The 21,157-nt window shown below is 43.2% G+C and overlaps 1 protein-coding gene across 1 annotated transcript in view; it reads left to right on the plus strand.

The window, feature by feature from the left end:
* Nucleotides 1–20,757, plus strand: part of LOC147449795 (N-terminal nucleophile aminohydrolases (Ntn hydrolases) superfamily protein) — a 146,176-nt gene extending 125,419 nt beyond the window's left edge. Inside the window, exons 9-11 of the mRNA XM_086522150.1 lie at nucleotides 19,216–19,339; nucleotides 19,439–19,543; nucleotides 19,905–20,757. Of these exons, the coding sequence (XP_086378276.1) occupies nucleotides 19,216–19,339; nucleotides 19,439–19,543; nucleotides 19,905–19,982 (307 nt within the window). The 3' untranslated portion in view covers nucleotides 19,983–20,757. The remainder of the gene's footprint in view (nucleotides 1–19,215; nucleotides 19,340–19,438; nucleotides 19,544–19,904) is intronic.
* The last annotated feature ends 400 nt before the right edge of the window (nucleotides 20,758–21,157 follow it).

Here is a 21,157-nt window from a genome sequence, read left to right on the forward strand (position 1 = left end):
TGCAAAAACTATTAAATTTTTGCTTTTCTGAAGGAACTGGGTACACCATCTTATTCATAATCTTGTTCTGACAATTGTCCACTGCGTGGCCTTCTTGATTAAAAACTGAGCCAATGCAATCGCTTGAAGCATCGCAATGCACTTCAATTGGTTTTCGAAGATCAGGTACAATAAGGATGGGTCCATGGGTGTCACAAACGGGAGCGCATAGCAATATAAAATACATTTGGATAAATAGGATTTATCACTTATTATTGAAGCCAGAGTATATAGAGAGAAATACATATATATATATATATATATATATATATATATATATAGAGAGAGAGAGAGAGAGAGAGAGAGAGAGAGAGAGAGAGAGAGAGTGTGAGAAGATCGACACAGTACATCTTCTGGTCCCTCCCTGTTATAGTATCTTTATTACTGAGGAGAAGTCTATACAAGCACTTGCAACCGAACATATTACCACGTTCGTTCTAGAATAAGACTTGACGGTTCCCGGAAGCCTCGGCTTCCTATTCCTAGGACAAAACCCTATTCCAAGGAACTTCCGTTGCTTATTCCGAATCCTCGAGCATCAAGGTTTTCGCCTCTGGATCTCACCTTCCAGACTCAGGGCATGGCATTCGTGCAACTCTTTTTTCCAACTCTGTTTCTAGAGTCCTCTTCCCGCAGAACAACTCTGCTTTCCGGAACACGAAGTCCTTACTTGGGAATTCCAACTTCTGGATCACAACTTGAGAGACTACCTCTCTCCGATCTGTGGATCTAGTTCCCAACTCGGGTACGAAACCCTTGGACTGATCTAGCTCTAGTTCCTCAGAGTGCTTTTCTCCTACTAAGGCTCATGCCTTCCTTTACTCCTACTCCCTCATTAAGAGGAATTACACCTGCAAACAAATACTTAGAGATCATAACATGAAAATTGTTACCTTCAAAGTCTCGATGCTCGAAACGCAACTCGGTTCTCGAAAAGCAATTCCCAGGAAGAGATCTCGACATAGAAAATCCCCTCTTCCAATCCTACACGCAAAAGAGGTGTGTTCTCGGGTTCCTTCTCGTGCATTAGCCCCGTCTACGACGTTTATGGGCTGAAAACAGAGAAAAACAGCAGCTTGTCGCGATGGAAACACGCTCCGTATGCAATTCTGCGCGAGGGAACTTGCACACTTGGTCTTGGCGACATCTTGTACACTTGGGGCAGCCATGGGCATCACCGGCAACGTCTTCTTTATGGCTGAAATCTGCAGCAACATCTTCTTCTTGCAAAAACTGATCTCCCCTTTGAGAGAGGGAGTGTGATGCTTTTATAGCTCCCTGGCCACGACAAAGATAGCAGAGCATTGGCTGCTCGCGTAGAGATCGCGGTTGTTTTTTGTTTTTTGTTTTTTTTTTAAAAATATTTTTTTTCTTATGCAGTGTTTTGCCAGAAAAAGAGAGAAAAATCGCTGGCTGGTTTTTACTGCTTTATTTAACCATAGGTTGCCCACTTATTAAGTGGGCGGCCGGTCACCTTTAAAAATGGTTTGAATCTGCCCAAAAACTCAATAAAACCTTATAAGTTAAAAACAATGCTTTCATAGCACTTCCCAGGCATCCCTGGATGCAATCACATGCACAGTTGCAATGCAGACATACACTTCCTCTCGGGAAAGCATCTGCTTTCCCGAAAAGCAACCCGCTTTCTCAGAAAGCATCCGTTTTTCCTCAAAGTTTCCTCTGAACACATCGTCATTCAAGTGCTTGCTTTTCCTTGTGCACAATTCTAACACAGTTCGGAATTTCCTCTCGACTATGGATATCCCCTTTTCGATGCACCCGTCACCCACCTTGTGACGCATCAGGATTTCCCATCACCTATTCCTTTTCTACCGAACTTACAGTACAATCTCCTTCGCAATGTTCTATGTCACCCATCCTATGACGCATCAGAGATGTCCGTTCCCGGATGGTCGAATACTTCTTTCCGATGCTCGTTGTCGCCCATCCGATGTGACGCATCAGAAGTACTTGTTCCTGGTGGCCTTACAGATATTCCCTTCCACGGTGCTCCGTCGTTACTCTTTGAACGACGCACTAGGAATACTCTGTACTCGGATGTCTCCAGTGAGAAAAACCCTCTCACTTGAAATTCCAATAATTCATTAAATTTATTTTTCCTTGGTGTTCCAAGCGAGAAAACCCTCTCACTTATAAATCCAATAATTCATTTAGAATTATTTTCCTGGCAGATAAAGCCAATTTAGCAACATCCCTCTCACTCATAAACAATTGTCCTCAACTGTAGAGGTCCAATTGAATTGCCGGGGAGAAAGCGGAAAGATTCAAAATCTTGCTCAATGGTGAGTTGAGCTAGTCCTTTCTAAAAAGAGAACTTAAAAGTTAAATTAAACAAAAATTCAGTAATTCAATACTGACTTACCAGTTCATGTCCTTCCTCTAGTATCTCCAGGATATCCTTCACCAATCATCAAACTTATGAGCCATGTAAGAACTCGTCATTCGCGTCTTTCCAACAGATCGGAAGTTTCCTCATCCAAGAATCTGTTAACTCACTTTTGCCTTCTCAACCTCGAGAAGAATAATCCTCCTAGAAATCAATCTAGGTCTCTGTCCTTGCACATAACCTTGTGCTATTAGTCCTTAGGATTTTAAGCCTCCTGTGTCCTCCCGCATAGGGCATGTCGAGAGCATTAAGCTCATGTGAATCTTCCTATGACAGACAAAGTGTGCCATCTTACCAAAGTAAGTTCTTATTCCGAGCCTTTGCTTTGGATAGGCTAATTGTTTTAATCCGAAGATCCCTTGTGCATTGCGCACGTTTTTCCTCCGGTGGGTTGTTACCACTTGCAGTGTTTTCTTTATGCCTGCTTGTGTCTATTTCTTGCGGAAATTATCAAGAATTTTTCACTTAGCAAGCATCTAGGATTGCTTGCAAAATCTTAGGCAAATAAAAATTCTAGCGATACCATTCCGTGAACATAAGTTCAAACTCGGCCCACTTAAGGGCGCACTTAAGGGCGAACCCGCTTTAGATCTCAATGATGTTCTCCGATATGTGGTTAAGGTAATTCTTACCATTTTAAAACGGTTGGCGAATTATACTCTTACGAACATAATTGTTCGAATTTATTCCCGCAGCGTGTAAATGCTACTTGACCTGCTCATGGAGAAACATATACCGCAACCAAAAGTTGCTACTGTAATGGTAAAAGCACATAGCGTACTCAATTATCAATGACCATCAAAAAATTTCTCCTCTGTAGAGAAACTCAAATTCCTTCCACCGAACACGTCTCAAATAGAGATTCTCGTGTCGGAATATCCTTGCGCTCAAAAAGGCGCTCAAGAGAGTATAACAAACTCCTGTCTAGTTCCTGAAAAGGAAGTTGGTTCATCTCATTCTGTTCAGCAGAAAAAAAATTTGACTGGTAGATAATCCACCTTGGCATAGGTCTGCATCTTCATGTGTTATCCATGTACCTAAAGGTGTACATAATTCTTAAGCTGTGTTAGTGTTTTGGTGAACCTGGGAAATTACCTTCCCTTCGTAAGATCCTTAGAGCGAAGACACTCAACCTGACGATCCCTTGGCTCGATCTTAGAGCAAAACCTGCTCATCAAATAAACTAGGATTTCAATCCTTGGATTCCTCGAGCACAGACCGTAGCCATCGCTTGTTCCTTCCCTCGTAAAGAGAGAGCGTGCAAAGAGCACTACCATATCTTCCCTTACCGGGTAGGGGGTGTGGGCTTAAAGAGTACTCAAGCTTAATGAAAGTTTTTCTGAGCTTGAAAGCTCAGAATGGTTCCTTCATAATTTCCTACCCGCAGTAGCAGGTAATCTGTTTAAGAATTACCGGATACCAGATCAATCATGGACCTTCTGGATGGTTAAGCAAACCAATTCATCGCATAAAGCAATGTTTGAACTCAATTCTACTCTCATAAACATTTGTGCGTGATTGTCTTGGTTAGACACATTTATATACCTCGTGCATAAAAGCAATATGCAATTTTCTAATCCCTCAAAACTTTATCTTTGATCAAAGACTTGCCCTCTCACTTAAAGTTCGAGGGTCTTCTGTTCAAAATCTCAGGAGTCAATTTGAATGCCCTTACTCCAAACTTTCTCCGGATAGCAACGTATCCGTCGAGGAGAGATAACAAAAATTGGTGTTTCTATGTTCAATGGTTCCCGTCCCACTGCGGGGATTAGATTCTATGTACACGGAGGTGTACACTTTCAGCTTGTATTCTGACTCCACCATCCGCTGCAAAGTATCTTGCTGATGCATCTACAAAGTTCGGGCAAAAGTCCGTCGTTGAATTTCCTTATCTTTCCTCAGAGAGGATCAAGAGTGGAGCTACCTTGGCAAGAGTGAACCACTATTTGCTTTGAATAACTCGTGTTCCTATCGGACAAACCGATCCCAATCTTTTTGGATGCCTTCCTCAAAGCGTAGAGGAAAAAAAATTTGTCGGAAAATTCAGCCTTGAATTGAATCCAAGTCTGGTTGTAAGTTTCTTGTACAGCTTTGGTATACCACCAAGTACTTGCAATCCCCTTGAAGTGTTTGGTCACATCCTCACCTTCGACGCTTTTCAGAAATTGCCGTTTGCAAAGGCAACTTCAAACTGTCGAATGAAAGCGGTAGCTTTCGGGACATCTTCCCTTCTGTCAAAAGTATCAAACTTGACCGGAGTGTTCTGATGTCTAGAGACCTTCTTCATATCCTTCCCGAAATGATGGGATTTCATGGCTATGGTTCTGAATTGATGTTCATGGATATTTTTTGGATTCTGAAGGATCTTGAGCATTCCGCTCCTTGGATTCTCTAGGTTCTTGAGCATCATGCTCTTGTCGCCCTCTCCGAGAATCCCAAGACTTGTGCCGACTTCTGCAGAGAGATTTTTTTTTTCCAACCTGCGAGCTTTTCCTGCAGGGCTTAGGGTTCCGCCTCCTTACTTCTCTCTTGGCTTGTCATGGCTTCTTCCCGTATCTTTCCAGATTCGTCCTCCTTTACAGAGAAAGAGAGGAGACCATGCTCTGATACCACTGTCCAAACGGGAGCGCATAGCAATATAAATACACTTGGATAAATAGGATTTATCACTTATTATTGAAGCCAGAGTATATAGAGAGAAATAGATATAGAGAGAGATAGAGAGTGAGAAGATCGACACAGTACTGGGACCAGAAGATGGGTTGGTCCTCCCCCCCCCCCCGTAATAGTATCTTTATTATTGAGGAGAAGTCTATACAAGCACTTGAACCGAACGTATTACCACGCTCGTTCTAGAATAAGACTTGATGGTTTCCGGAAGCCTCGGTTTCCTATTCCTAGGGCAAAACCCTATTCCAAGGAACTTCCGTTCCTTATTCCAAATCGTCGAGAATCAAGGTTCTCGCCTCTGGATCTCACCTTCGAGACTCCGGGCATGGCATCCCTGCAACTCTTTTTTCCAACTCTGTTTCTAGAGTCCTCTTCTCGTAGAACAACTCTGCTTTCCCGAACACGAAGTCCTTACTTGGGAATTCCAACTTCCGGATCACAACTTGAGAGACTACGTCTCTCCGATTCGTGGATCTACTTCCCAGACTCGGGTACGAAACCCTTGGACTGATCAGGCTCTAGTTCCTCAAAGCGCTTCTCTCATGCAGAGGCTCATGCCTCCCTCTGATCCTACTCCCTCACTAAGAGGAAGTACACGTGCAAACAAATACTTAGAGATCATAACATGAAAATCGTTACCTTCAAAGTCTCGACGCTCGAAACGCAACTGTGTTCTTGAAAAGCAATTCCCTGGAAGAGATCTCGACATAGAAAATCCTCTCTTCCAATCCTACATGCAAAAGAGGTGTGTTCTCGGGCTCCTTCTCGTAAATCAGCCCCGTCTACGACATTTATTGGCTGAAAACAGAGAAAAAGAGAAGCTTGTCGCGATGGAAACAAGCTCCATAGGCACTTCTTCGCGAGGGAACTCGCGCACTTGGTCTTGGGGACATCTGGTACACTTGGGGCAGCCATGGGCATCACCGATGACGTCTTCTTTGCGGCTGAAATTTGTAGCAGCATCTTCTTCTTGCAAAAACTGATCTCCCCTTTGAGAGAGGGAGTGTGATGCTTTTATAGCTCCCTGGCCACGGCAAAGATAGCAGAGCATTGGCTGCTCGCGTATAGATCGAGGTTTTTTTTTTTATTTTAATAATTTATTTCTTATGCGCTGTTCTGTGAGAAAAAGAGAGAGAAAAATCGTTGGTTGGTTTTTACTGCTTTATTTAAACATAGGATAAGTGGGCGGCCAGTCACCTTTAAAAATGGTATGAATCTGCCCAAAAACTGAGTAAAACTTTATAAGTTAAAAACGATGCTTTCGTAGCACTTCCCAGGCGTCCCTGGATGCAATCACATGCATAGTTGCAATGCAGACATAGACTTCCTCGCGGGAAAGCATTTGCTTTTCCGAAAAGCAACCCGCTTTCTCAGAAAGCATCCGTTTTTCCTCAAAGTTTTCTCTGAACTCATCTTTATTCAAGTGCTTTCTTTTCCTTTTGCACAATTCTAACACAGTTCGGAATTTCCTCTCGACTATGGATATCCCCTTTTCGATGCACCCGTCACCCACCTTGTGATGCATCAGGAATGCCATCACCTAGTCCATTCCTACCAAACTTACGGTACAATCTCCTTCGTGATGCTCTATGTCACCCATCCTATGACGCATCAGAGATGTCCGTTCCCAGATGGTCGAATACTTCTTCTCGATGCTGCCTGTCACCCATCCAATGTGACGCATGAGAAGTACCCGTTCTTGGTGGCCTTACAAATATTTCCTTTCACGGTGCTCCCGTCATTACTCTGAATGACACACTAGGAATACTCTGTACTTGGATGTCTCCAGTGAGATAAACCCTCTCACTTAAAATTTCAATAATTCATTTAGAATTATTTTTTTTGGTGTTCCAAGCGAGAAAAACCCTCTCACTTATAAATCCAATAATTCATTTAGAATTATTTTCCTATCAAATAAAGCCAGTTTAGCAACAATGGGTGAGAAGGTACTTAAGCTTTTCAAAAGCTTCCTTCTGCCTAGCCCCCCATGCAAAAGATATATCTTTCTTAGTAAGATCGTGGAGAGGTGCAACGACATGAGTGAAATTGCAAATAAAACCTCTATAGTAGGGATAGAGGCCAAGGAAACTTTGGACATCATGAACCGAAGCATGCCGTGGAACCTTTGCTAGGTCTATGCGTAGTTGATAATGGGAGATAATGTGTTGCAGATAATGAATCTTTGTCAAGAAAAATGCACTCTTCTTAGCATTAACTTGGAGTTTATGCTACTGCAATTCTTCGAACTCAGTCTGTAGATGTCGTTTGTGTTCTTCCTCTGTGTGAGAAAAGACTAGAATGTTAACAAAGAAGGTTCCATGAACTGCCATGTCTCGACCGCGGACTTATTAGCCACTCCCACCCTTCATCGTGCATCGGGCACGCTCGCGTCTTCATCACTCTTGTCTTATAGGGCATAAGCCATAAAGATCACTTGCAAGAGAAGGATCAAAGGTTTTTCGAGCCACTGTTTTTTTTCTCAGAGACAGTGCCATGCCATAAAGATCACTTGCAAGAGAAGGATCAAAGAATTTTCGAGCCACTTTTTTTTTTTTTTTCTCAAAGGCAGTGATATGTAGTGGTGGAAGTGTATAGCTACCAACCCGCACACTCCAAGGACTTTGTAAGCTTTCAATAAATTTTTTTCCTGAAGTTAAAGGCCTTTAGACATCTTCCTTTAGATTGCAACTTCTGGCAGATTGGGGTATCCTAAAAGGCTAGCCACAAAAACCCTAGTAGATTAAAACTTGAAATTTCTCGTCATCTCTCAGCAGGTGTCTCTTCTCAAACTGATAATCTTGGAGGTTCGGTGTCATTGCTATGTCTTGGGACTACCATCACCGCCATAGGAACACTGGAGCTTATGGATCACGTTGTGTTCAACTTATGGAAGAAATATAACCCTAATTTTTGGTGCAGGTTTCAAGATGGAAAGTTAGTCGACTTTTCAAGCTCGACTGATGTCGAGTTTGCTTTATTAGTTTGAGGTCCGTTTGAGAACTTGTCTGGTGATCCTGCTGGAGTTTGTTTGAAATGGATGGTATCCGTTTTAAACTTGTCCTGGTGCCGATTTGAACTGTTACTCTGGTTTTAATACTGGTTTCAATGATTGGTGATTTTACTTTCGGGTGGAGTACTGAGAAATGATGTTTGAGAATGCTTGTTCATACTCATGGTCCGGACCCTTGCGATGTGTTTTTACTCATGGCCCGGACCCTTGCGGTTATTTACGGGGGGAGTATTAAGAAGTCTGAGCAGTGGTTACTCTCCAAACGACAACGCAGGTTGCGTTCTGGGGGGCGTTTGGTTGTAAAAGGCCTCTATATCTCCTAGCCCGGACCAACGACTCAGGATATCAAGAGCTCCAATCTAGAATGAGACTCCTTATTGGATGAGATACTTCTGGGAAGCTAACAACCCAGGATATCAAGAGCTTCAATTTGGAATGAGACTCCTTATTGGATGAGATTCTTCTGGGAAACCAATGACCCATGAAATTAAGAGCTCTGATTTGGAATGAGAAAACTGCCTCGGAATGACCCTTGGAAATTTTTGACCTGGCTTGAGTTGTTTGCAGATATGCTGTAATCGCGGACAATTTCTTTCTTTCAAGAAGAGAGGATGTCACAAACTGCCGACATGTCAAGCCACTGAAGAATGGAGCCAACCTGCAGATCCCGTCGGAGAAGCCTAGACCCTAGAAGCAGCAGAAGAAGTTTCACCAACTTGCAAAGTTTGGCCGAGTGTCCTACTTTTAAAGAAGCCCCCAACTTATGGGACCCCGTCCATGGGGCCCAGGGGACCTAAAGGCATTGAAGTAAAGGAGGACCGTACACACATGCACTCAATCTCTTGCAAATAGCATGGTGACGTGGCAGTTGTACGAACGCCCACGTTTTGTGTTGTAGTGCCACGTGGGAGACTGTACAGATTTCCACGTTTTACGTTGCTGACGTGGCAAGTGAACGGATTTCCTAAAATCACGTTGGCTGATTTTCAGCATGTGCTTTTGGGCCATATGCTTTTAGACTAGAAGCTTTTCATGTAAATTGCTTTTCATAGGCCAAGGGCCTTTAAATATGTGCAGAGGGCTTAGTCTCTAGCACGATCCCGCGTGCAGGTGGAGAGTCTCGAGTACCGGCATTGTACCGAGTTCAAGTAAGATAAAGAAATACTGAAAGGGGCACCAAGGTTTGGGGCCAGTGCACTCTCGAGGTGGAACTCCGCCACTCCCCGTCTCATGTCGTGCATCTCTTTCAGTTCAATTGTTATTTGAAAAGCTTAAAGTTGTTCAGTCTGTTCTTTTCTATTGGCACGTGGTGCCCATCCTCGTGACAAGTTCCCAATCTCTCGGAATTAAGTTCAAGAGATTTTGAGTAAGTGCAATCTCTCGGGAGTAAAGAGATACTGAGGTGTCCAAGGAAATGAAATTTTTTGTGGAGCTTGGACATTCAAGCTGCCCCACCCTTTGAGTAGCTGCATTTTTCCTTTCTAGCCACAATAGAAACATTACCCTCTTCCATATAGGCCTTCAATTGAGAGGGAGTGGGAATTACTCTCCCTCTTGCTTCTATTGTGGACCTTTGGGCAGATCTGAAGGCCGCTTTCGTGTGGAGTTCCTGCCTTAGTAGTGAGAGCCTTCTGCTTTTGCATGAAAGGTACTAAACTCCTGCTTACGAGGAGCTCCTTTCGAATGCAAGTTATTGGTTATGAGGATGGATTGTATCATAATTTGAAGAGTGTTTCGAGGGTATAATTTCATGCTTTTCTGAAGTATGGGCTGGAGTCCAGCTTCAAACTTGCGCATCTTCTCTTCATCAGGAACTTTCATAAAGTGAGTTAACTTTAAGGAGGACCTCCCAAAATTTGTCGACGTAGTCGGACACAGCTTCATGCTCTCTTTGGGAGAGCCAATCCCATTCTTTCTTCACATCATTGGCAAAGTTAGAGGGAAGGAACTGAGCATAAGGCTCCTTTTTGAACTCCTCTTAGTCTTTGTGTCACAAACTGGTGACATGGCAAGCCCCGGGACACACACACACACACCTAATTGCTCGTGAAATGCGCCGACAGGTTGATGTGGCAAACTGTACGGACCCCCGCAAAATGCACTGCCTGCTGAGGTGGCAAATTTTTTGCAAAACGCGCTGGTGTGCTGATGTGGCAGTACATACGGATTTCTGGAAATTACGCTGTCAGCTTTTGGTTGCAATTGCTTTTGAGTTTGAGAAGCTTTTGAGTAAAAGATTTTGGGGCTCTGCTTTTGGCCATCCGTTGTAAGAATAAATAGGTCCTATGGGACTCACTCCTTAGAGCATCTGGACGCAGAGTCTGAGAGTGAGTACCCAGGGACTCTCTCTTGTACTTTGCACACAGATTAATATAAAAAGAAATACCGAAAGGGGCGCCAATCTTTGGGTCCAATACCTCTTGGCATGGAACTACACCGGGCCGTGTCGTCTTTTGTGAACTGTTTTGAAGTGAATCTTTGCTCTGTCGCGGTAGAATCTAGACTTGAGGTGTCCAAGTTGTTATAGTGGTATCAGAGCATGGCCAATTTCTCTCCTACCGGGAAATCCGATCCTTTTCTCGCGACACTTATGCATTCCAACAGAGAATCAATCGACTTCTTCTGCATCTGGAAATGCGGGAGGAGATGGCGGAGAAGATTCTCATGATCAAACAGAGGAAGAGTACGGCCCACCTCCGCCTACTCGGTACGAACTTGAAGAGATGGAATGTCGATAGCAAGTTGACAAGTGCACAAAGCAGATGATTAAATTTGCAAGGACCCTCAATTTGCAAATTTTTTGTCGCAGCAATCCATTGCAAAAGTGCACAGTCAGTTACAGAATGCCACCGAACCACCCATCAAACCGGCAATCAAGAAACCTCCTTCTCCGAGGATGTTTACAGAACAAGAACTACACGAGGTGGTTCAAACTGAGATCAGTCGCCTTTTGGATGCAAACAATCAATCCAAAAAGCAAATGAAATGCCGCAAGAAGGGGACTGACTACCCTGGTTATTTGGGCCGTCAATCTTCTTTTGCATCTGCAAGAAAGCAGAAGAAGCGTATACGATTTGAAGGACTACCTAGTTCTTCTTCTTACTCTTCTTTTGACAGTTCTTCTAGCTCTTTTGACTCGAGCAAGGAGGGCAAAAAAGGCAAAAACCGAAGCAAAAAGCAAAGCTTTGGAAAGTGCAAGAAAAAGGTAAAGAAACCCAAATTTCGCCGAGTTTCTGACAGTTCTACAGAGGAGTCATCCTTTGACAGTTCGGACTCGGATAACCATGTTTTATGGAAAGAAGAAGCATTTTTACAAAGCCAACCAGGATGACTTCCTCGAAGACAAAAGCACGAAAGCAAAAGAATTCAAAGAAGGTGGACAATCGATTAAATTTGAATCCTTTTCTAGGTTCCGAGATGCTTCGAGGGCTTTGGCCTTCATCCAGCAGTTTGACATAGCCTTCTCTGGAGGGCATTACTCAGAGCACTCCAAGATTAGGAGGGCTGCATCTTTTCTTGAAGGCAATGCTCGAACATGGTGGTCCACTCTTCTTCTGAGGAAGGAAGCTTTTGTTAAGTGGTTGAAATTCAAAAGGCTCTTTCTTTCTTCTTGGCTGACCCGGGAGTACGAACGGGATATACGAACCGCTTGGAACCATCTTCGGATGACCAAGGGAGATTCTTTGGACGTTTATTGCGAGCGTTTGGGACTCTTTTCTACCAACCTCTTCATTTAAGGTCTCTTTAAGGAATAGATTGAGCAGTTTTGCTGCAGACTCCCTATAGAGATCCGAGACTACTGCCTGGAACAAAAGTCAAATTCTATTGAAGAATTGATGGGTGCGAAATGGGGTTTCTCGATACATTCGGGGAATTTGACTTACCCCATTGATGAGATCTTGGCTCAGAGAACTCGACAGACCTCCATTAATGAAAGTAGAAAGAAAAAGAGTTCCCAAGAAAAGAAGGATAAGGATACATGACCCCGGCTCACTCTTCAAGAGAGGGCCAATTACATCAGAGAGGGGACGTGTATTAGTTGCAGGGAACATTGACACATCTCCGCAAAGTGCCCCAGAAAGGTACAGCAAGAGCAGACTGAAGATAGGTAGAGAGTTCGAGAGCAGCAGAGGAATGTGGCAGAAAAGACAAGATGAAAGCAGGATTGGTACCAGATTGCATGGATACTCACCCAAGCCTGATTGATGAAAGTACAGAACTTTGCGGAGCTTGGGGCAAAGTGAAAGATCAAGAGACTTGAGTTTCTTCAACGGAGGAGCCAAGACCAACTTCATCCCACCGGAATTGGCGGAGCGGCTCGAGATTACACCCAACAGGATGGGACCACCAGAGCATAGGCAGTTCTAGCGGCACCCGGACAGGACATAGCCATTACAGCTGTCATTGGCAAACCTTGGTTGCATTGTCAGGGGTATTTAGGGAACGAGGATTTTTACATAATGCCCTTGGAAGGTTGTGACGTCCTCCTAGGAGTCCCTTGGTACCATAAGAACAACGCCGTGGTTGATTATTGGACAAAGAAAGCAACGTTGAATGAAAAGGGCCGACAAATTGTACTCGATGTAAAACTGAAGGGTGAGTCCATCCCTATTGTATTGTCTTCGGCCATTTCCAAATTAATGAAATCCAGTCTCTTTGTTTACTCAATCTACTTGAAAGAGTTAAATGATGAACACAGAATGAACATGTCTGAACTTGATAGAGAACGCCAAATTTTATCCACACTCATGCCGATTGCTTCTCTGAGGGCCTGCCAGGCGAGTTGCCCCCATCTCGTCCTGAGGATCATACCATTGATCTGATTCTTGGAAGCACACCACCATTTGGCCACCTTACTGTGTTAGTGGAGCCGAGAATGAAGAGATCATGAACCAAGTGAAAGACCTTCTTGAAAAGAGTCTTATCCAGCCGAGTACTTCACCCTACTGCTCTCCGGTGTTGTTGGTATTAAAGAAAGACGGAACTTGGAGAATGTGCATTGATTACCGAGCTCTCGGTAAAATTACCATCAAGAACAGATTTGCGATTCCAAGGATCAATGATATTCTTGAAAAACTTCAGGGATCCTCTTGTTTCAGTAGGATTTATTTGAAAAGCTGATATCATCAGATCCGAATCGCTTCGGGAGATGTCTACAGACGGCCTTTTGGACAAGTTTTGGTTTGTATGAATTTTTGGTGATGCCTTTTGGCCTTACCGATGTTCCATCGACTTTCAATCAAATGATGCATAGGATTTTCCAAGAGTATTGATCTTTTGTTGGCGAGTGAATTTTTCTTGCCGGAGATGCACTTTTTGGGACACATCGTCCTAGCAGAGCAGGAGTACAGATGGACTCGGCCAAGATTGAGACTATATGTGATTGGCCCGATTTGAAGAATATCCTTGAAGTAAGAAGCTTCTTGGGTTTGTGTTCTTACTACCGGCGGTTCATTTGAAAGTTTGCATAGGTAGCTTCTCCTTTGCACATTCTCCCACAGAAAGGAGTCCCTTTCTCGTAAGGATCCACATAGGTGACTGCCTATCAGACACTGAAAGAGAAATTGACTTTGCCGGATTTGCAAAAGTCATTTGAAGTATATTGTGATGCTTGTGGTCGTAGTCTGGGAGCGATCTTAATGCAAGAAGGCCATGTGATTGCCTATGAAAGCCGATTGTTTTCAAGGCCAGAATTAACAGCACAGATTTATGAGAAAGAGCTTTTGGCAGTAATCCATGCTCTTACTCAGTGGCGACATTACCTACTTGGAGCCGACTTCACAGTCTACACTGATCATCAGAGTTTACGCTACTTCTTGTCAAAGAAGCAGCTTTCGGAAAAGCAGATGCGGTGGACTAACATCTTGTCACAGTTTCACTTTCAAATTGTCCATGTTCAAGGACAGAAGAACTTGGTGGCAGATGCTTCGTCTCGGAAGTCGCTAGTCTTGGCTATTTCTGCGATTCATCATAGAAGCTTCGAGGACATGGTTGATAAGTACACCACAGATCCGAATTTTTCCGATGTATTCACTCGAATATAGAATAGGGAGGTAGTAGCGGGATATTCCATTACGGATGGCTACTTGATGAAGAAAACGATGTTGTGCCTTACACAGTCATTGAGGGAAAAAAATCTGCCTGAGTGTCATTGTCCACCTTTTACGGGTCATCACGGCATCGACACCACCTTGAAAGGTGTGGAGCGTTACTTCTTTTGGCCAAGACTCAAGAAAGATGTGGACGACTTTGTACGCAGTTTTTTAGTATGCCAGAAGGTCAAGTTTGACAGGCATAAGGCATAGGGATTGTTACAGCCTTTACCCATTCCTGCCCGTCCCTGGGAAAGTATTGCAACGGATTTCATTTCTAATCTCCCGAAGGCACAGAGTGGACATGATGGCATTTGGACTGTCATCGACAGATTTAGCAAGCAAGCCCACTTCATTCCAATGAAGAAAACAGTCAAGCCGGATCATTTAGCGCGATTGTTCATTGCTCAGATTTTCAGATTACATGGCATGCCTGAGACAATCGTCTCCGACAGAGATCCCCGATTCACGAGTTTGTTTTGGAAGGCTATTTGGGAGAACATTGGTACACGTTTGCAGTTCTCATCATCTTTCCACCCGCAGACAGATGGGCAATTCGAGATTGCAAATTCAGTTGTTCTAGATTTATTGAAGTCTTACATCTCTGATCAGAAGACTCAATGGGAGAAATATTTGCCTTTGGTGGAATTCGTCTACAACAACACGGTTCACTCTTCGACGGGGAAGGCGCCATTTGAAATCATTTAAGGTGCTCCGAAGGTTCGACTCTTCCTTAGCACGAAAGATAAGATTTTTGAAGCCCACTAGCACATGAGGGACTGGGACACTGCTTTTGCCAAGGTCCGGGAGGCTTTAGCGAAATCTCAGGAACGACACAAGAAGGCAGCAGATCGACACCGTCGCGATTTGAAATTAAAGGAAGACGATTGGGTGCTCTTACGTTTTGAGAAGGCACGCCCAAGAAAGAAAAAGGGAAAGGAGTGGCTTTTTCCAAAGCTTAGCATGAGATATTATGGCCCTTTCCAAATAAAAGAAAAGATAAATGATGTCTCCTTTAGACTGAAGTTGCCCGATACTTGGAAGATTCACAATGCATTTCATGTGAGTCTATTGAAGCCTTTTAAAGGCGATGTGCCCGATGACGGGGAGCCAGATGAGCAACCCAAAGTGGAGGAAAGCGAGGAGATACTCGTTCCAGAACAAATTTTGGTACACAAGGACAAAAAGATAAAAGGTAAAGTAATTAGGCGGTTCTTGTTTAAGTTCAAGAACTATCCTGCATTGGATGCGAAGTGGATGGAGGAGGAGGACCTAGCAGATACTCCCCAGATTTTGGAACTTTACCTTGAAGCATTCACTTTAGCATAGTCTACTCCAATAGAACCCCGACTTCAGCGAGGGTGAATCTAGTGCAGCGGGTTTGCACAAGAGGGGAGGCACTCCGCTCCTTGTCAACGGATTACCCTGATTTGAAATAGAGTCACTGATGTCCCCTTTGGGTTTCAGGGATACTAAAGGGCTCAGTAGTGTTCTGCTGTATGACTTTATAATTGGAATTCCCGAAAATGAAAATGATTAATTTGTATTGGACTTGTTTGAGTGCAGGAACTGAAAGACGAAATGACTGCAGCATTTCGGTCTCATGAACCTCTATAGACATGATTGCAATAAGGATTAGTTAATTGGGCATCCATGAGGTCCGGAATAAATCTAGATGTGATTACTAATTACGTTGCCAATTGATCATGCTTTGAGATTTGGAATGAATTTGTATGTGATTTGTCATGTGATGTCAAGTGATGTTCGGTGATGTGACTGTCGTTTTGTACAAGTGCTAGATGTGTTGTGTCTAGTGCGTCGGTACTAACAGTCAGTGTCTCCTAAGAGAGTTTATGGCCTTTGTCTGTTTTGCAGGCGTAATCCAGGGTGATTACAATTCTTTCAAGAGGGGGGTATGTCACAAAATGGTGACGTGGTAGGCCCCCGAACACACACACACACACACACACACACACACACACACTTGACTGCCCGTGAAATGCGCCGACAGGTTGACGTGGCAAACTGTACGGACCCTCGCAAATTACGTTGACTGTTGAGGTGACAGATTTTTGTCAAAACGCGCTGGTCTGCTTACGTGGCAATACGTACGGATTTTCGGAAATTACGCTGGCAGCTTTTGGTTGCAATTGCTTTTGAATTTGAGAAGCTTTTGAGTAAAAGATTTTGGGGCTCTGCTTTTGGGCATCCCTTGTAAGAATAAATAGGTCCTTTAGGACCCACTCCTCAGAGCATATTGACGCAAAGTCTGAGAGTGAGTACCCACAGACTCTCCCTTGTTCTTTGCACACAGATTAATATAAAAAGAAATACTGAAAGGGACGTCAGTCTTTGGGGCCAATACCTCTTGGCACGGAACTACGCTGGGCCGTGTCGTCTTTTGTGAATTGTTATGAAGTGAATCTCTGTTGTGTCGCGGTAGAATCTAGACTTGGGATGTCCAAGTTTGTTACACTTTGGGTTTGCGTTTTTTTCAAAATTGTGGTAAGCCACCAGTTGCTAGCCGTATCTTTCAGATACATGCTAACATGGCGTAGTTTTGAGCGTTTTGAAAAGTTACCTTTTGCAAAGGCCACCTCGAATTGTCGAATGAAAGCAAGAGCCTTCGTGTCAACCTTCTTGCCATTATAGCATTTGAATTTGACATCCTTATCTCCAGCTTTAAACGTGTTCTTCTTCTTCTTGTGGTGTCAGGACCGCTTCTTGGAGATGGCTTTGGACTCCTTGTTCAACGGAATTCTATGAAGACTCTTCCTTTGATCCTCGTCTTGCTTTTCTGCTTTCTGTGGTTGATTCTACAGTCTCATTTGGGGGTAACTCAAGCTCCTCATCAGCGATGATATTATCCAAGTTCTTCATAAAAGAGTAATTTGGCGAGTTTGGTGAAGGGATTTCTTCTTCTTTATGTTGTCGGAGGTTCTTATTGCAGGATCCCTCCAAGGTCGTGTTGGGGCCCCAATCTGAGGTATTCCCTGAGTTGGTACTAGGGGATTTTGAGGTGGCTCTTCCACCGTCTTTGCTTTCCCTTTTTCAGGGTCTTAAGCACTTTCTGCACTTCTGGCTGAGCAAGAGCAGCTTGCAATTGTGCCATCTGTTGCTTGAGCTGCTCAAGCTCTTTTGCTTGTCCAATCATGATGGGTATTTATGCCAAGGACTGTCTCTCCTTAAGGAAGAAAACGAGAGGACCTTGCTCTGATACCACTGTCATAGAAAGGGAAGCGTGTAAATAAAACTTTAGCACTTATTTACTATTTTTCGTAGGATTCTGCAGGACACAAAATTAAGAAAACAATGCAGAAAATCGACACAGCACTAGGGATCAGAAGATAGGGTGGTGCCCCCCCCCCCCCCCCGAAGGAGATTTGTATTACTTTCTGAACTAATACAAGTATGTGAACCTGAAACAAAATTCGCTGTTCATGTCCCAAATACTTTTCTGATGCATAAATATGCATGATTTTATAAGACTATTGGCTGAAATTCATCATACCTGTAGCCGAAAACGGCTATGTCTGTTTGTACTTTGATTTTTAGCGATAATTGTCTACGTGAGGGATGCCCACTCGAGCTCTCCTTGGCTGAAATCTCCTTTTGGATTGCGTCAAATTGCTGAAGTTTCTCATTGGCAGCCATATTGCGCTTGTCTGATTGCAGCTATTCCGTGCAGGGACGCTCACAAGCTCTATGGGCTGTTCTACACCTTTGCCGCAAGCTGTGTAGGCTTTGTGCTGCTCTCACAGGAGCTCTAAGCAAGTGGTAGCTAATGAGAGAGAGAAAGAGCTGAATTGAGCGCTACATCCTCTTATAGCCTAGCATGCGAATTGTTGGCCATCTGGCGCTGCATGAGGGAGAGAGAGTGCTCGCAAACTTTCTACGCTGCTCTTGCAGTTTTCCCCATGCTATGCTTAAGTTTTTTTTAAGTTTAGCGTTCAAACTGGCCTGGCCGCTTATTTTTAAAGGTTTCAAACCTTTTACTTAAAAACAAGCGTTAATGTAGGTCAGTCGTGGGTAATTGTGGAGCATCACTGATGACGTCAGCCTATAATGTGTGTGTGGCATGGCTCGCCGCTAGCTGCTCCTTGCCGACCAAGACCTATCAATTACCCTTGTCCCCTGCTGTAGAGAATAGTTCTTGCAGCTTGCTCTCCAGCTTCTGATGGAAGGTGATCCTAGACTCCACCATATGGCGAATAAAGGGAATTGTCTCCTCCTTAGATTTGGGATTTGGGAGCGCTATAGTAAACAACATGGCCGTGCTTGGCGTAGTTGGCTTCTTTAGTGTCATCAACAGCCTCGCCCGAATTATCGAGCACCTTTGTCTATTCGAGAGTGTATACGCTTCCGCACAAACCTAACATTTAAATCTCAATTTTCTGGGCCAATCTGGGGCATTAATAACCCGGCCCATTTCATGTCTCTTTTGACTCAGACTGTCGGTCCCGCCGGGTTGTATTTCCACCCGCAAAAACTATTAAATTTTAGCTTTTCTGAGCGAACTAGGGACACCATCTTATTCATGTGCTTGTTTTGAACCATTCTGCACTGCGTCCAGCTACTGTTCTACTTATCATTCTATCCGGACACGGATAAATTTTTGGATGACATATTGCACTGAAAAAATATACCCGTTCATGATTAGTACCAATAAATTCATAAATTCATCCTGTGTGCACAAAAATTATTTTCATTTATTTGTAGCCGTAGCTAAAAATATTAGAGGAAGGATTTTTGTTTTTCCATAGTAGTGGAGATAAAGAAAAAGGGGTCATTTTACTCATAAAAGTATTGTGTGTGAAGGGTTTTCTACATACAGCTTGAGTGCACATGATATAGAAAATTTCTTGAAGGTGAATCCCCCAGGATAGTGATATCGTAATCCTTGGTTCGTCTCCTTTAGAATTCAAGGTTTTTGTGAAATTTGTAACACACATTTAGCATCATTAAAATTATGCCTTTAAAAGTGTCTCTATTTGCAGTTTGCAGAAGGATCCAGAAAATGCGTGCAAAGAAATTCTTTCAAAGACACTTCAACAAGTGCGGAACTTGGTTCCGCAGACATCTGGTGGAGTACTACTAGTACAAGCAAATGGAGCGTCCACGGTAGGTAGCTTGAGAGCTGGCAACCTTATTTTTGGTTCTGTCTGCACTGCTGGCATTGCATGCTCACTTTCTCGAATATGGTTGGACTTTTTGAGTCAGGTAGAGGAGCAAGGTGGACAATTGAATTCTTTAGAGATTATTGCTGCATATGCAACGTCTTCTTTTGGGGTGGGATATTTTAGCAGCTCTATGAAAAAGCCAAAGGTAAGCAACTAATGCAGGAAAGGCTAGAAGAAATTGAGGGATGTTGATAGCATTTTGCATAGTGATAGCCAAATCATTATGCCTAATGGCTTCAAAAAAGTAAATTAAGGACATACATAGTGCAAGGAACCTCTAAAGGGAAGAAAATGCTAAAGGAAAGGTAAAGAAAAAGAAAAAATCCAAATATTCCATGCACGCTTGACCACCTCTTTGTAAAGACATTCAAAGTCCTTTGACTTTCCACTTTGATTAGGATTTTCATTTTCTAGGCCCATCCTTCACTTATGCATTTCAGATGTTTTGAAAGGAATTTTTTTTCCCAAAAATGTGGAGACCTAATTGATCATTCTGATATGTATAGGCCACAATATTGAGGCAGGTTCCTGGGAAGGATATGACACAGATCAGCACTTTTTCATCTTTATTTAGATTCTCTTAAGGAGTGGCAGTTTCCTGGTAAATTATTTTTGGTCATACCCATGCGAAGGATTTTTATTTTTCCTTCGGCCACAAAAGCATGATGAAATGTATTAAGAAAGAGGAATGTTACAACAAAAGGAAGAAAAGGCGGAACATCCCTTGGAAACAAGGATGCTAGTGAGATCCATGAAAAACTAGAAGTGCAAGTGATTGCTCTAGATAAGCACATGCAAAGGAAATTAAGAGATTATCATCGCACAGTCGGTCTCCTGTCAGCTGGTTATTATGGATGATGAGTGCACTCCTTCCACATTTTCTTCATGGAATTCTGCGACAGATGCATGTTATTCAACAGATGGTTCTTTATAAGGTCGATGCACGAAAATGTTGGAGACTCCAAGTCAGGTTCTCATGTCCCTAGGAGTTCATGAGTTTTGACAGGACTCCAGGATTATGATGACCTCAATTTTGCAATGGTGGAGGCTAAGCTCTCTACGTCAGCTTCGGTGCAAAAGTGCATTGGGCATATTTATGTATGCGTCATGCAGCCAAAGTATTTTTAGCTACTACCATTGATGGTGTCATTACTTCTGTATATCATTTAGGGCTTTTGCCATGATTTATCTTTTGAGATTTCTCCCTTGACGAATTGTTTTTAAAGGTCTCATGAACTAAATCAGTATTTGATATTATGGACTCGTGGGATGAAATAGCTTGTTAGTCATCGGCAAGTGCCGATATATGTTGGCTCAGTGGTGAATTTTTTTTAGAAGGCAGTCAAAGAGTTTCCCTGATGGCTTCTCTACTATCTGCCCTTTCGGTTCGTTGTCAACTTCGAGACGGCTAATTTGAACTGTTACACTAACTGCGGCTAGTCTGGGTGAGCTTCCTCTTACTGGCATGTGCACACGTGTGAAAATTTGAAGAATCTCTCGAGGTTTGATGTAAGGGAATTTTGGGAATGTTTTTTACTTCATTGATATTTTGGGTAAATAGTGAAGGTAGGGATATTTTGGTGATCTCCCCTGTTATTTATCTAGCCGGTTTTCTAATCTCATTATATACTGCCTCTTTGCAGTCTTTAGCAATCCCCAGAAACTCTTGCAAGCGGGTGGCTCTTGGCTTCTGAAAAAGTTCATGGACCACCAATTCAAGGTTAAACTTTCAAGATTGTTGTGATCTTGAGCAAAGATG

The sequence above is a fragment of the Adiantum capillus-veneris genome, chromosome 10, assembly GCF_014529385.1.
Source record: "Adiantum capillus-veneris isolate H3 chromosome 10, ASM1452938v2, whole genome shotgun sequence".
Taxonomy (NCBI): Eukaryota; Viridiplantae; Streptophyta; class Polypodiopsida; order Polypodiales; family Pteridaceae; genus Adiantum; species Adiantum capillus-veneris.